General features: G+C 41.8%; 1 protein-coding gene across 1 annotated transcript in view; it reads left to right on the forward strand.

Moving 5' to 3' along the window:
• Positions 1 to 16,924, forward strand: part of lrba (LPS-responsive vesicle trafficking, beach and anchor containing) — a 373,382-nt gene that overhangs the window by 237,473 nt on the left and 118,985 nt on the right. The window contains exon 38 of the mRNA XM_060917126.1: positions 5,650 to 5,771. Within this exon, the coding sequence (XP_060773109.1) occupies positions 5,650 to 5,771 (122 nt within the window). The remainder of the gene's footprint in view (positions 1 to 5,649; positions 5,772 to 16,924) is intronic.

Here is a 16,924-nt window from a genome sequence, read left to right on the forward strand (position 1 = left end):
TACACCCTATCCCCCACATCCTATGCCCTACAGCCTATCCCCTACAGCCTCTGCCCTCCACCCCTTCTGCAGGAGTATATACCGTACCATTATTTTCACGCTCATCTCTCATATTAGTGATATTAGTGATAATAGTGATGTATGTGAGGAGTTGAGAAGGAGGGTGTTAAATATTGATCGTTTTGTCATGTTATTGAGAGTCTGTCTGTGTTGGATTAGTAACTGCCGAGCGAAACACTTCCACACTCATCACTCTCTTTCTATCTCTCTTCTCAGTTGATAAGAATCCGTTCCGTTTCAATTTCACAGCCATCGATTTCCCTCTCTGTGTGTGTGTGTGTGTGTGTGAGAGAGAGAGATGCAGTCATCTCTCATAGAGCTATGTCTGATTTAGATCAGAAAAATGGGAGCACACATCAGAGAGATAGAGAGAGAGAAAGAGGTATGGCATTCCAAAGCTGGAGGAGGAGGAGGAGTGGGAAAGATGAAATGGAGGGAAATAAACAAGTGTATAGGAAAAAAACGGATTGATAAAAGAAAGGACAATTACACGAAAGAAAGGCAGAAGGACTGAAGGGTGGAAAATAGAAGGAATGATGGAAGGTGAAAAAAGTAGGATGGAAAGATAGAATGAGGGAAGGAAAGAAGCATGGGGAAAAGGAAGGTATGATGGAAAGGAAAAAAAGAAGAAAGGAATGGGGAGAGAAGGAAGAAAATTTTGTGGAAAAAGGAAAGATAAAAGAATCAAAAGAGGTATAGAAAGAAAGAACATACAAAAAGCAAGTGTGTATAAATTAAGAGAAAGGGCAAATATGAACAGGTGGAAGAAAAAGGAATGTCATAAATTTACAGTGGTGCTTGAAAGTTTGTGAACCCTTTAGAATTTTCTATATTTCTGCATAAATATGACCTAAAACATCAGATTTTCATACAAGTCCTAAAAGTAGATAAAGAGAACCCAGTTAAACAAATGAAAGAAAGCACAACTTTATTCATCACACACTTGTGAAAATCCTCTCTGCATTTAACCCATCTGAAGCAGTGAAAACACATGTGAGCAATGAACACACACACACATACCCAGAGCAGTGGGCAGCCATGCCAACAGCGCCCAGGCAGCAGTTGGGAGTTAGGTGCCGCGCTCAAGGGCACCTCAGCCCAAGGCCGCCCCATATTAACCTAACCACACGTCTTTGGACTGTAGGAGAAACCAGAGCACCCGGAGGAAACCCACGCAGACACGGGGAGAACATGCAAACTCCACACAGTAAGGCCCCCGCTGGCCGCTGGGCTCGAACCCAGAACCTTCTTGCTGTGAGGCGACTGTGCTAACCACTTACACCACCTTGCCGCCCTGTGAGACAAAAATATTATAATTGGTCATTTATTTATTGAGGAAAATGATCCAATATTACATATCTGTGAGTGGCAAACATGTGTGAACCTTTGCTTTCAGTATCTGGTGTGACCCCCTTGTGCAGCAATAACTGCAGCTAAATGTTTCCGGTAACTGTTGATCAGTCCTGCACACCGGCTTGGAGGAATTTTAGCCCATTCCTCCACACAGAACAGCTTCAACTCTGGGATGTTGGTGGGTTTCATCACATGAACTGCTCGCTTCAGGTCCTTCCACAACATTTCAATTGGATTAAGGTCAGGACTTTGATTTGGCCATTCCAAAACATTAACTTTATTCTTCTTTAACCATTCTTTGGTAGAATGACTTGTGTGCTTAGGGTCGTTGTCTTGCTGCATGACCCACCTTCTCTTGAGATACAATTCATGGACAGATGTCCTGAGATTTTTCTTCAGAATTTGCTGGTATAATTCAGAATTCATTGTTCCATCAATGATGGCAAGCCGTCCTGGCCCAGATGCAGCCAAACAGGCCCAAACCGTGATACTACCACCACCATGTTTCACAGATGGGATAAGGTTCTTATGCTGGAATGCAGTGTTTTCCTTTCTCCAAACATAACGCTTCTCATTTAAACCAAAAAGTTCTATTTTGGGGGCGGCACGGTGGTGTAGTGGTTAGCGCTGTCGCCTCACAGCAAGAAGGTCCGGGTTTGAGCCCCGTGGCCGGCGAGGGCCTTTCTGTGCGGAGTTTGCATGTTCTCCCCGTGTCTGAGTGGGTTTCCTCCGGGTGCTCCGGTTTCCCCCACAGTCATGCAGGTTAGGTTAACTGGTGACTCTAAATTGACCGTAGGTGTGAATGTGAGTGTGAATGGTTGTCTGTGTCTATGTGTCAGCCCTGTGATGACCTGGCGACTTGTCCAGGGTGTAGCCCGCCTTTCGCCCGTAGTCAGCTGGGATAGGCTCCAGCTTGCCTGCGACCCTGTAGAACAGGATAAAGCGGCTAGAGATGATGAGATGAGATGAGATGAGTTCTATTTTGGTCTCATCCGTCCACAAAGCATTTTTCCAATAGCCTTCTGGCTTGTCCATGTGATCTTTAGCAAACTGCAGACGAGCAGCAATGTTCTTTTTGGAGAGCAGTGGCTTTCTCCTTGCAACCCTGCCATGCACACCATTTGTTGTTCAATGTTCTCCTGATGGTGGACTCATGAACATTAGCCAATGTGAAAGAGGCCTTCAGTTGCTTAGAAGTTACCCTGGGGTCCTTTGTGACCTCGCCGACTATTACACGCCTTGCTCTTGGAGTGATCTTTGTTGTTCAACCACTCCTGGGGAGGGGAACAATGGTCTTGAATTTCCTCCATTTGTACACAATCTGTCTGACTGTGGATTGGTGGAGTCCAAACTCTTTAGAGATGGTTTTGTAACCTTTTCAAGCCTGATGAGCATCGACAACGCTTTTTCTGAGGTCCTCAGAAATCTCCTTTGTCCGTGCCATGATACACTTCCACAAACATGTGTTGTGAAGATCAGACTTTGATAGATCCCTGTTCTTTAAATAAAACAGGGTGCCCACTCACACCTGATTGCCATCCCATTGATTGAAAACACTTGACTCTAATTTCATCTTCAAATTAACTGCTAATCCTAGAGGTTCACATACTTTTGCTACTCACAGATATGTAATATTGGATCATTTTCCTCAATAAATAAATGACCAAGTATAATATTTTAGTCTCATTTGTTTAACTGGGTTCTCTTTATCTACTTTTAGGACTTGTGTGAAAATCTGATGATGTTTTAGGTCATATTTATGCAGAAATATAGAAAATTCTAAAGGGTTCACAAACTTTCAAGCACCACTGTAACACACACACACACACACACAGGATGAAATATGTGAACGTGGACACAGCCGTCCATCAAACTATGAACAGAACAAGAATAAGAAAATGAAGGGTCAGTGATGGTGAAGGACGGATATTGTTATTGGGTGTGTGTGTTTCATTCCTATTGTTTGCTGGACAGCAAATCCCTCTGAGATGCAGCAAAATATGAGAGAAAACGAAAAGAGAATGAAAAGAGAGAGGGAAGTCTAAGTGTGTGTGAGAGAATAGATATTGAGATACAGATTGCAGGTCAGAGAGCGTCAGATGAAAGACAACAACTCCCATCAGGACAAGTGGCTGAGAGGAATATTCTCATTTCATCCTTTTATTGAATGGAGGCTGTGGGGAATAAGTATGGACACGCGCATACGCGCGCGCACACACACACCCACACCCTTTGGGAAATCAGATTTCATTTTCATTGAGAAATGAAGAGAAGGAGGTGGAGTTGACCTGAGGAAACACTCGCGCTGCCGTGGTCTAATCTCCCGCACTTCACTCGGACCTCGCTCAGTGTCGGGGGCAGAGTTTCCGCTTTAACTCACCTCGGTTTTGTGACTGTTATCAACCTGTAAAATCTAATTCTGTGAAATATTAATGCACTGATCTGTTAAATATGCAATAATAATGAGACAGTCCAGTTTTCAGACAGAGTGAAGAGCAACGAGTGACTTTGAGGAAGTGTCTTAAAGCTGATCCTAAAACTTTATCATCTCTCTTCCTGATGGTGTCTGAGATCAGACCAAAGTAAAGTTCATTTTAACAGCAGGAAGGAAGGAGGGAACTGAAGGAAAGACGGGAAGAGAGGAGGAAAGAAGGGAGGGGAAGGAAGGAAGATAAAAGAAGGGAAGAGGAGGGAAGGAGAAGGAAGGAAGGTGGAGGTAGAGAAGGGCAGAGGAAGGTGGGAAGGGAAGGAGGGAAGAGAAGAGGAGGGAAGGGGAAGAAAGGTAGATGAAAGAAGGGAAGAGGACGGAGGGAAGGTGGAGGTAGAGAAGGAGGGAAGGGGAAGAAAGGAAGATGAAAGAAGGGAAGAGGACAGAGGGAAGGGTAAAGAAAAGGAGAAGGGACAAATCAAAGAATGTAAGTAGGGAAGAAAGGAAGAAACCGATGAAACTAGTGTTTAACTCGCAAACCACTTCAGTGTGAGAGGCTCAGAATAAAGTATCAAATGTGCGGGGGGGAGACGGGGGGGGGGGGACGGACAGAGGGGGAAAGTGAGAGAGTGATTTAGTGAGGCTCTGTGGTAAAGTAGTGCAAATTGCAAAGACGAATTGTGTGTGTGTGTGAGATGAATTCTTGCAATGGCAAACAGCTTCCTGCTGTGGTCTGAAATCTGTGTGTGTGTAAAGGATTGCTCTGTCGGAAGTGTGTGTGCGTTTGAGTGCGAGTGTGTGTGATATGTATTTAGCTCACCCTCAGCAACCACACAGCCCAAGGTTATGGTGTTAGTGCCAAGGATGTGTCTGTGTGTGTGTGATCAGAAGACTTTTAAAAACACAAGACTGACTGACGCACACTGAGGTGACGTCCACATTAATAAGTTTTAGTTTTAAATAAAAAAAATCCGGGATCCAGAAGGTGATCCAGATCACCGCCAAAATGTAATGGATTGTTACTCGTGCCCAGTCACACCTCTGGAAAAAATTTCAGACCAATCCGTTCATTACTTTTTCCGTAATGTTGCTAACAGAAACCAACGCTACCGAAAACATCACCTCCTTGGCGGAGGTAAATATAAACGATCTCCATCCAGTGTTTTAGCTCCATATCAGAAATAACCTCTGTCCACACCGACACGCCTGAAAACGCAGATCACATGACTGTTCACGTACACTAAAACACCACCCCAGAGTTTGCACGCTAAAACAGGTCCCACAGCCTTCCCAAAAATCTCCAATTTTGGGGCTTGAACGCTCTGGAGTAGTGTGGACACCAGGGATAAACGGAGCAAAAGTGATGCGTTTTAAAACTAAAAAGTGTGTTAATGTGGACGCAGCCTGGGCTCTGCGGAGACCTGCTGTGTGTGAACTCTCTCTCTCTCTCAGATTTAAATTCAACTATTCAGCATTTATTCACAGGGTTAATTTCTCTCTCTCTGTCTCAGATTTAAATTCAACTATTCAGCACTTATTCACAGGGTTAATTTCTCTCTCTCCCTCTCTCTCTCACTCTCTCCCCCCCATTTTTTTCTCTCCATCTCTGTCTCCCCCCATTTTTCTCTCTCTCCCCGTCTCTCTCTCCCCCCATTTTTTTCTCTCCATCTCTGTCTCCCCCCATTTTTTCTCTCTCTCTCCCCCTGTCTCTCTCTCTCTCTCTCCCCATTTTTTTTCTCTCCATCTCTGTCTCCCCCCATTTTTTCTCTCTCTCTCTCCCCCTGTCTCTCTCTCTCTCTCTCCCCCAGGAAGCAGTGTTTTTGGCGTTTGGATTTTTGGGAGGATGATCTGAGGAGACGTCGTCGATTGATCAGGAATCCCTTTGGGTCGTCACACTCAGAAGCTACACTCAAATCTGCAGTTGAACATGGTGAGAAAACACACACACACACACACACACACACACACACACACACACACACACACACACACAGCAGTTTGGTGTGAGCAGGTACACGGCTGTAAAATGAGTGTTGTGCTTGCTGTACAATTTTTATAGAGCTACACCTCAGTAAAAAACCTAACTTATACTAATTTAATTTTCAGGTCAGTCCTCATTACAGATCGCTCTCTTTCCTTTCATGCATTTCACCTCTAACTAAGTCACAACATTTGGTTCGATTAGATTATTCATCTCTCATTGAGTGGTGTGTGTTTTTTCTGTTTATTTTTTTTGCATGTCAGTGTGTGACGCTGCAGGTGAGTAGCCAGGTGTAATGTGTAGAGTGAATTATAGTCCACTGTAGGTGTGTATGGGAAGTGTGTTTGGAGAACTCGTGTGTGTAGTGTGTAGTGCATGTGGTGGTACTGTGGGGTTACTCTGTCTACAGTATATTAACACAAACATACAAATCCAAATGTAAGGAATATCCATTTAAAATGATGAATTGTTAAATTAATTCCAAAAATTGAAATGAAATATTTCAAAGTAAACTAAATTTAAGTTAATCTGTAAATCTGGATTAAAAACAAAACCAAGCAGATTAACATTAGAGAAAATATAGCTGCAAGAAGCGATTAAGGGGGGCCAAGCACTTTCCGGCCTCATCCCTTATCAAAAAAAGAAGACCAAGAGACCGTGAGGCATCTGAAATTTCACAGCAAGACATCACGCTGTTTCTGAGATGTGACATCCCTTCCTGATTGGTGACGTTGCAGTCACGTTTATTCACACGTTACAGATTAACTCTGCTGAATATCAAAAATAATGAGAAGTTTTGCTCGGCACGAACCGACAGCGCAGTTGTTCAAATTTCACAAAGATTAGACAAAAGTTTTAGCAGAAAAATCGAGCAGTTTTTGTTCTAATTCAAAATAGCTGACTTCCTGTTTGACAAATTCACAAATTTGTTCCGTCGAGTCGCGAATCTTCAGAATGAAGAATCATGATTTGTTGATGATTCATGATCATGATGTTGATCACCTCAAAAGTTATTCAGTTTGACTGCGTTGTAAGTTATAGCATCCCCTAGAGGTGAATTTGGACAGAAATTTTTGCAAACCTTGATGACATGGTCTTTCAGTCGTATACAAAGTTTGGTACGATGGATTACACCACGATGGATCAGTTTGGCGATTTCTGCATCAGATTTGTTTGCTCATTGTGGACATAACTTCCTGCATATTAGAAAGAAACGAGTTTCGTCAGGGATGCTGAGAAGAACCGAAACAAATGTTTTTGTTAAAAACTCAAAATGGCCGAATGCTTGATTGGCGGATCACAAATTCATTCCATTGAGAAAACTCGACACCTGTCAGGGAATCGATAGAAATGAGAATCGTGGTTTGTTGGGGAAAATTCAAAATGGCGGAAGTTAACATCATGGTATCTGCCTGAGCTCGGGATGACCTAAAGATTTGTGGAGATTTTGGAATCACTTTGTGTGTTGCAAACGTATGTCCAGATTTGCCCTCTTGGTGGCCCACTTGGTGGCGCTTGAGGAGCGTACACCAGAATTGGCCTGAAGGTCTCTGAGACTGTCCTGCATCACTGTGCCAGATTTTTATAAAAAGTGTACGAAGCACTCCGTGGGCTGCTGGAGACTCCGGCATCAAGGTCGAATAACAATTATAAGAAGAATAAAAGGGTTCATGCTTGGGCCCCTAATTGTCTCACGAGTCCTCATCTTGTTTTTTCAAAATCTGGATTGGAAAATTTTGATTGGGAAAAATCTCAGGAAGCATCACAACATGAGGCACTTCTGGGCGGAAAGAAATGATTCGGTGCACATTTGTGAATGTTTGTTTGTCAACTTTGCTTTAACTTTACATCACGAAATTCTGGACAAAAGCAGATCTGTTCTTTACACGGCTGCTTCCTGTTCAATACTAAAACTTTACGCACGGTGAAGTGGTGAAGCTGAGAGAACAATATCAAATCTGGAGCCAGAAATGAAATCCTTCTGGTCTCTGTAGTGAAAACGCAGAGAGAGAGAGAGAGAGAGAGAGAGAGGGCATTGTGGGGTTTTTTTTACGCTAAAAAAATCATAGCCCATTTTTGAAATGTTAATGTTTGTTTGTTTGTTTGTTTTATTTGTTGTGTAGTGCTTTAAATCCCACTTCAGCTTGCTGTCATCATCAGTATCATTAATGATTGTCTGGATTTTTTTTTTCTGTCTGGAGAAATAACGAGCAGTGGGACGCATAAAAAAAACATGATCTGAACAGAGTACATGCTGCATTTCCCACAATCCTTAGAGAGCTCGGTGTGCAGCTGGAAGCCCTGAGGGCGAACCGGACCGTCCCTCATTTCCTCATTCCCTCATTTTCCTGTTTTTCCTTCTTTTCTTTTTGTCCTTTTTTCCTCCTCTGTTTCATCTCTTCTTTCACCCTTATTTCCTCATTTTTTTTCTTTTTCCATCTTTCCAGTCATTTCTCTTTCTCTGTTCATTCTTTCTTTTATTCTTTTTTTGACGACTTTTCTTTCTTTCCCCTCTTTCTCCACTTCTCACTTGTTCATTTACTAGCATTACGTTTCGGCGTTCCTCAGGGAACGATGCTCAGGCTGCTTTGGATTTAAAAAAAGAAAAAAGCAAACCCTTATTTTTAATTTTAGAGTGATTTTGTAAAACGCATGCTGATGCTTGAAGCCTTCTCTTTTCTTCTCTTTTCTTGACCAGGTTAAACTGATTGTTTTCAGTTTATTTTTTTGATTTCCTCCCCCTGATACTGACACAACACTGAAAAAGGAAACGAAAGCGATTTAGCATGTATCATTTATTTCAGAATTTCATCAAACAACTATGACAAGGATGATGACCTCAGCCGTCTGTCTGACACGTTTAACACGTTAAAAGCTTTAATACGGCTGTATTTAGTGTCAAACAGAAAGCGTAATTACCAGCTCGTCTCACACACACACACACACACACACACACACACACACACACACGGCGTCTGCGAGCCGCTCCAAGCTGAACGCTGTGTGACGTTGACGTGTGTGTGTGTTAAATGACCCTAAATTAGCAGAGGAAGTCGAGTGACAGACTCTCACGTTTTTTAAACAAAGGTCAAAGGTCAGATCTGGACCTGATTCTCGCATGATGTGAGAAGAAAAAAAAAATGTGTTTGTGGTAAGAGAAACGCAAAAGAAGGGATTTAGAGGAAGAAAATGGAAGGAGATATTATAAAAAGAGATGTATATGATTAGTGCTTTAGAAGTCATAAACATTTATTACAAAAATATATTTATTTAAAATCACTTTTCCTTTCTTTTTTAGTTTTTCCTTCCTTTTGTATTTTTCTTTCTTTTTTCTGTTTTTTTTTCCTCCTGTTTATCTATCTTTTTAGCTTTTTAGTTAGGGTTTCTTGTCTTTTTTTTTTAATGGCATTACTTTGTGTTATACCTGAAATAATTTTGAACCACATCATTGGACCGAACAGGTATCAGACTAGATTACCTGAACCATAAACACACACACACACATTTTATATATATATATATATATATATATATATATATATATATATATATATATATATATAGTTGTGATCATTCATCGACGTTGAGGAACCTGCGGTGAGATTTACACCCTGCAGACTGGACGTTTATATTTGTCTGTAAAGCTCCATTTTTTCTGTTTAGAGTAAATACACAATGAGTGAAAGATTCCTGTGACAGACAGACAGACACACACACACACAGTCTTTCTCATGGTTATGCTCTTGTTAAAAGCTCATTTGTTAATTCTGACAGTGTAATTGCTCGGCCTCCAGGTGCATATAAACGAGCATTCGAGCCATGTGAGGGGAAGAGGAAGTGGATTGAGCATATGTGCGTGTGCATGTATGTGTGCTTGTGTGCGAGTTTGTGTTTCGCTGAATGAAGCTACTGAACTAACTATTGAACGAAAGTGATGTCTGAATGTGAGCACACATCAGCCGCGTGCTAGCCGCTGTGGTAAATCCCACACGAAACAGGAAGTGGGAATTTTCCGGAAGAATGTGGGTGTGTGTTAGTGAGGGAGAGCAGCATGCTTGGAGAAGTGTACCGAATTTCAAGAAGTGCTGCAGAGTCTGCATTCAGTGTTGCACATGCTGAATGTAGACAGATGTGGCTGTAGAAGCATAAACGTTTACCAAGATTGGGAAGTTGACTAGCATACTAACCTAGAACGATAACCTGGCATACTATCCTCGTGTACTATCCTAGAACGATATCCTAGCGTACTATCCTAGCGACTAACCTAGAATGATATCCTAGCGTACTATCCTCGAACGATATCCTAGCATACTATCCTAGCGACTAACCTAGAACGATAACCTAGGATACTATCCTCGTGTACTATCCTAGAACGATATCCTAGCGTACTATCCTAGCGACTAACCTAGAACAATAGCCTAGTGTACTATCCTAGTGACTAACCTAGAACGATATCCTAGCGTACTATCCTCAAACTATATTCTAGCATACTATCCTAGCGACTAACCTAGAACGATAACCTAGCATACTATCCTCGTGTACTATCCTAGAACGATATCCTAGCATACTATCCTAGTGACTAACCTAGAACGATAACCTAGCATACTATCCTCGTGTGCTATCCTAGAATGATATCCTAGCGACTAACCTAGAACGATATCCTAGCATACTATCCTAGCGACTATCCTAGCGACTAACCTAGAACGATATCCTAGTGTACTATCCTAGCGACTAACCTAGAACGATATCCTAGTGTACTATCCTAGCGACTAACCTAGAACGATATCCTAGTGTACTATCCTAGCGACTAACCTAGAATGATATCTGTAGCAGTTCGTGTGGGTGGAGCACAGAAAGACGGCAGGCCAGAATTCAGTTTACCCAACTCTTTATTTTAGCTTTTCAGCTTTACTAAGCATACACGTGCACACACACCCACACCAGTCATCTCGTTGGGGAGAGAGAGCCTTCATCTGCTCTTTCTCTCTTCATATAGGGCGCAGTCACTGGGGAAGACACACACAGATTAACCAACATCAGGTGCAGTGATTCTGCCACTTACCTTCCCTGACTCCACCCTCCGGTCACAGACCGACACTTGACCACGCCCCCGCTGCCACAATATCCTAGCGTACTAACCTCTAACGATATCCTAGCATACTATCCTAACGACTGACCTAGAACGATATCCTAGCATACTGTCCTTGCGACTAACCTAGAACAAAGCCTAGCGTACTAACCTAGAACGATATCCTCACGTACGATCCTCGCGTACTATCCTAGAACAGTATCCTAGTGTACGAACCTAGAACGATATCTTTGCGTACTATCCTCACGTACTATCCTAGAACAATATCCTAGCAACTAACCTAGAACGATATCCAAGCGTACTATCCTTGCATATTATCCTAGAACAATATCCTAGCGTACTAACCTAGAACGATATCCTAGTGTGCTATCCTAACATACAAACCTAGAACAATATCCTAGTGTACTAACCTAGAATGATATCCTAGCGTACTATCCTAGAGTACAAACCTGGAATGATATCCTAGCATACTAACCTGGAAGGATATCTTAGCATACTAACCTGGAACAATATCCTGGTGTACTAACCTAGAACAATAACCTCGTGTACTAACCTAGAATGATATCCTAGTGCACTAACCAAGAACAATAACCTAGCATACTAACCTGGAACATTAACCTAGTGTACTATTCTTAATTTCCCTGAGGGAACCCACCCAAAGGGATCAATGAAGTTTAATCTAATCTAATCTATCCTAGCATACGAACCTAGAATAATATCCTAGCATATTAACCAAGAACAATAATCTAGCATACTATCTTAGCATACTAACCTAGAATGATATCCTGGTATACTATCCTCGTGTACTATCCTCGCATACTAACCAAGAATGATATCCTAGCATATTAACCTAGAATGATAACTGAGCATACTATCTTAGCATACTAACCTAGAATGATATCCTGGTATACTATCCTCGTGTACTATCCTCGCATACTAACCAAGAATGATATCCTAGCATATTAACCTAGAATGATAACTGAGCATACTATCTTAGCATACTAACCTAGAATGATATCCTAGTGTACTATCCGTGTACTATCCTAGCATGCTAACTTAGACCGATATCCTAGCATACTATCCTACCATACTAACCTAGAACGATATCCTAGCGTACTAACCTAGAACAATAACCTAATGTAATATCCTAGCATACTATCATTGTGTACTATCCTAGCTTATTAACCTAGAACGATATCCTAGCATACTATCCTAGAATGATATCCTAGTGTACTATCATAGCATACTATCCTAGTGTACTAACCGAGAACGATATCCTGCCGTACTAACCTAGAACACTATCTTAACATACTAACCTAGAACGATATCATAGTATACTAACCTAGCCTTGTGTACTATCCTAGCATACTAACCTAGAGTGATGTCCTAGTGTACTATCTTCACATACTAACCTAAAACAATATCCTAGCGTACTAACCTAGAACGATAACCTAGCATACTATCTTAGCATACTAACCTAGAATGATATCCTAGCATACTATCCTTTTGTACTTTTCCTAGCGTACTAACCTAGAATAATAACCTAGCATACTATTCTAGCGTACTAACCTAGAACACTGTCCTAGCACACTAACCTAGAACAATATCCTAGCATGATAACCTAGAATGATATCCTAGCATATTATCCTAGCGTACTAACCTAGAACGATATTCTAGCATACTATCCTAGAATGATATCCTAGCATACTATCTACCATACTAACCTAGAACGATATTCTAGCGTACTAACCTATCATACCATCCTTGCATACTAACCTAGAACACTATCCTAGCATACTATCCAGGCATACTATCCTAGAATGATATCCTAGCATATTATCCTAGCGTACTAACCTAGAATGATATCCTAGCATACTATCTACCATACTAACCTAGAACGATATCCTAGCATACTAACCTAGTGTACTATCCTTGCATACTAAACTAGAACACTATCCTAGCATACTATCCAGGCATGCTAGCCTCGAACGATATCCTAGCATACTATCCTTGAATGATATCCTAGCATACTATCTACCATACTAACCTAGAACAATATCCTAGCGTACTAACCTAGTGTACTATCCTTGCATACTAACCTAGAACACTATCCTAGCATACTATCCAGGCATACTAGCCTAGAACGATATCCTAGCATACTATCCTTGAATGATATCCTAGCATACTATCTACCATACTAACCTAGAATATCCTAGCGTACTAACCTAGTGTACTATCCTAGCATACTAACCTAGAACACTGTCCAAGCATACTATCCTTGAATGATATCCTAGCATACTATCCTTGAATGATATCCTAGCATACTATCTACCATACTAACCTAGAACAATATCCTAGCGTACTAACCTAGTGTACTATCCTTGCATACTATCCTAGCATACTATCCAGGCATACTAGCCTAGAACAATATCCTAGCATACTATCCTAGAATAATATCCTAGCTTACTAACCTAGAATGATATCCTAGCATATTATCCTAGCGTTTTATCCTAGACTGACATCCTAGTATACTATACTAGAATGATATCCTTGCATACTATCCTAGCATACTATCCTAGAATGATATCCTAGTGTACTAACCAAGCATACTATCCTAGTGTACTATCCTAGCGTACTATCCTAGTGTACTATCCTAGAATGATATCCTAACATGCTATCCTAGAATGATATCGTAGCATACTATCCTAACGTACTATCCTAAAATGATATCCTAGCGTACTATCCTAGAATGATAGCGTATTATCCTAGGATACTAACCTAGAATGATATCCTACATACTAACCGAGCATACTGTCCTAGCGCACTATTCTAGCTTACGAACCTAGAATGATATCCAAGCATACTATCCTAGAATATCCTTGTGTACTAACCGAGGATACTATCCTTGCCTACTAACCTAGAATGATATCCTAGCATACTAACCACGCATACTATCCTAGCGTACTAGCCTAGCATATTAACCTAGTCTGCCAACCTATCATACTAAACATGCTAACATAGTGTGCTAATCTAGCATGCTAACTTCACAAGCAGAGGTAGACTTTGTCACATATAGAATGAAACTAATTTGATTTTCATCACTTGTCCTGTATTGTTTGTTTTTTTCCCCCTGCTTGTGTAATGGACCACGCTGCAATTCTCGAGCATAGGGCTGACAATCAAACTTGCTCATTAGAATATTAGGCCGTGCCCATCAGAACATTCTGAATCAGATCTGTGAGTTCAGTGTTTTTCAGGCGCATGTTTTTACCTTAGTTATTTATTAACACGCAGTTATAACCACAGCATTGTTGAATTATGGATTCTGATTTGTTTAAAGGTGTTGATTTTCTCGAACAGCAGCTCTGAAGCACGCTCAGTTTTGTAATATGGTACGAACCGACACAGCGACTCGTATCATGTAACCTAGGGGTTCTCGACCTTTTCTGCTTTGAGGCCCACTTATTCATACTTATAACGAGTCGGGGCCCATTAAAAAAAGATCCCCAGTTATTTTGGCTCATCTATTCTATTAGAATCTAATAATCTATTGTAAAGCGTATTAATGGGATGCAGCATCACTCCCTGTTACAGATGGGAGCCCACGAATTAAATAAAGGCAATAAAAATGTTTAATTGTAGGTATTGTATTTAAGGGTGTATTCAGACCAGGATAGTTCGATAGTTCACTTGCTTTGGTCCGAACCAAATGTTTTTTTTATTTTTTCATTTTGGTGCGGTTCGCTTTCACACTGTACATTTTAGTAAGCGGACCAAAATCTGTCAACAAAGTCACGCGCCCTGAGGTCATTCAGCTATTGGTCAGAGACGACACGCGCACAAAGCGTTAAGTTCAAAAGTAGTCATGGAGGCTTTCCGTGCTGTTATTCTTTTTAATGTCATCAAAGCTATACGTTTTTCCAGTTTTTACTGTTTTCACAATTGTGCGATTACTATGCTGTTGTACAAGTAATTTATCAACGACGACAACAAAGGGCAAGGCGGCTACGGAGGATAGCGCTGATGAGCGCACATCATGTTGTGACAGTTCTGGCTCTTCACGCAAGACGGAGGAGGTATGTGTCGGGATATTCGCCTTATCCATCGTAATAGATGAATTTCTTTTTTGCGTCGCTAGTACCGCCACTTTTTGAAAGAATGTCCCTGATTTTAATGTAGGTCTGACGGAGTTTCTTCACTTTTAGCCGACATTGTTCTGGGGAGCGCGTGAACCCCTTCTCCTTCATTTTCTCACTGAATACAGCAAACACGTCGCCATTTTTGTGTGTTCTCTCCAAAAGCTCGGATATGTGGACATCTGCCCATATATCCACAAGGGTACGCGTTTCTTCCTCGGCCCACGTTTGCCCCCTACTCATTTTTTGTACTCTGTAGTCTAGCCTACCACTGGTCTGAATGACTGAACGACTGTTGTAAGGTTCCCTTGACAACCGAAACAGTGTTTGCACTTTGCGGTGGAGTGTCAAGACTCTGTTTCCCATAATGCTCGACAAACGACGGAAGCTCCCGAGGTACAAAAAAGCAAAACTGTCGGATTAGGTCCGGTCTGCTTTCACACCTCCAAAAGATCCGCACCAGGGTTCCTTTGGTCCGGACCGAGTCCGACCTTGCAGCTCGGTCTCGGTCCGCTTGTTTGGTCCGGACCAGAGTTCGGTGGTTTGTATTCAGACCAACCCAAAAGGTCCGGACCAAGGGAAATTTGGTTCGTTTGGTTGTTTGGTCCGGACCAAACAACGTAGGTGTGAATACGCCCTAAAACTGTATGGATGTGCCAGAAGCCAGCATAAAACCATGCATGCAGGGCATTCTCAGTCAAAAGGGATTAATGATCCAAAAGTGGAGTCTGTTCGAGTAACACAGGAACTTTTTGCCATGTTTGTGTCCAGCAAACAAGCAAGTTATTAAAACCAGGAAGTCCACTCAAAAGAAGTGGCTATAGAAACCACTCAGTGGGATAGATCCTTACACGCTAACAAAGAAGGATTTTTCCTTTGAAAGAAAAATTTATGAGCTAAATTTGACATTACTAGAATAAATTTTGATCCGACTGTAGCTGGAACTAAATACAAAGACAATAGTCATGCACACTATTAATTAACTTAATGTGAGGATAATTAACACACAGTCAACAGATTTTAATGTTTTTTTAAGAGATTGTGTTTATTTCAAGTCTTTTATATTTGTAATTATTCGTATCTGTACATGCACAACACGGGCGGCACGGTGGTGTAGTGGTTAGCACTGTCGCCTCACAGCAAGAAGGTCCGGGTTCGAGCCCCGGGGCCGGTGAGGGCCTTTCTGTGCGGAGTTTGCATGTTCTCCCCGTGTCCGCGTGGGTTTCCTCCGGGTGCTCCGGTTTCCCCCACAGTCCAAAGACATGCAGGTTAGGTTAACTGGTGACTCTAAATTGAGCGTAGGTGTGAATGTGAGTGTGAATGGTTGTCTGTGTCTATGTGTCAGCCCTGTGATGACCTGGTGACTTGTCCAGGGTGTACCCCGCCTTTCACCCGTAGTCAGCTGGGATAGGCTCCAGCTTGCCTGTGACCCTGTACAACAGGATAAAGCGGCTAGAGATAATGAGATGAGACATGCACAACACCACCAGCTCTGCTAATCAACTTATCGTGTTGAAATAGTCATTCATTCATTCATTCATTATGAGTTGGAAAATCATCCATCCATTGAGTTCCCCAACATCTCAAACTACCTGGTGCTGCAGACATCGTTCTACACAGACACACAGATGAAAACCTGGAAGAGCATGGAGGAGAACAACTTGGTATATGTGGCTGGGTTAAAGATCTGGGGATCCGGACACTACAAGATAAACCCTGTATCGTTTATACCCGGGTAAACAGTTTCTGGGCTTTTTGTACGCAGCTTTACGATTGTTGGTAGGACACAAGTTTTAGTATGGGGTGTAAACAAACCACAGCCACTCGAGTCCCAATCCTCCCTGCTCTTCTCTTCCAGCAGGCATCACAGAGCCATA

This window comes from Neoarius graeffei, chromosome 3 (genome assembly GCF_027579695.1).
Source record: "Neoarius graeffei isolate fNeoGra1 chromosome 3, fNeoGra1.pri, whole genome shotgun sequence".
Classification (NCBI taxonomy): domain Eukaryota; kingdom Metazoa; phylum Chordata; class Actinopteri; order Siluriformes; family Ariidae; genus Neoarius; species Neoarius graeffei.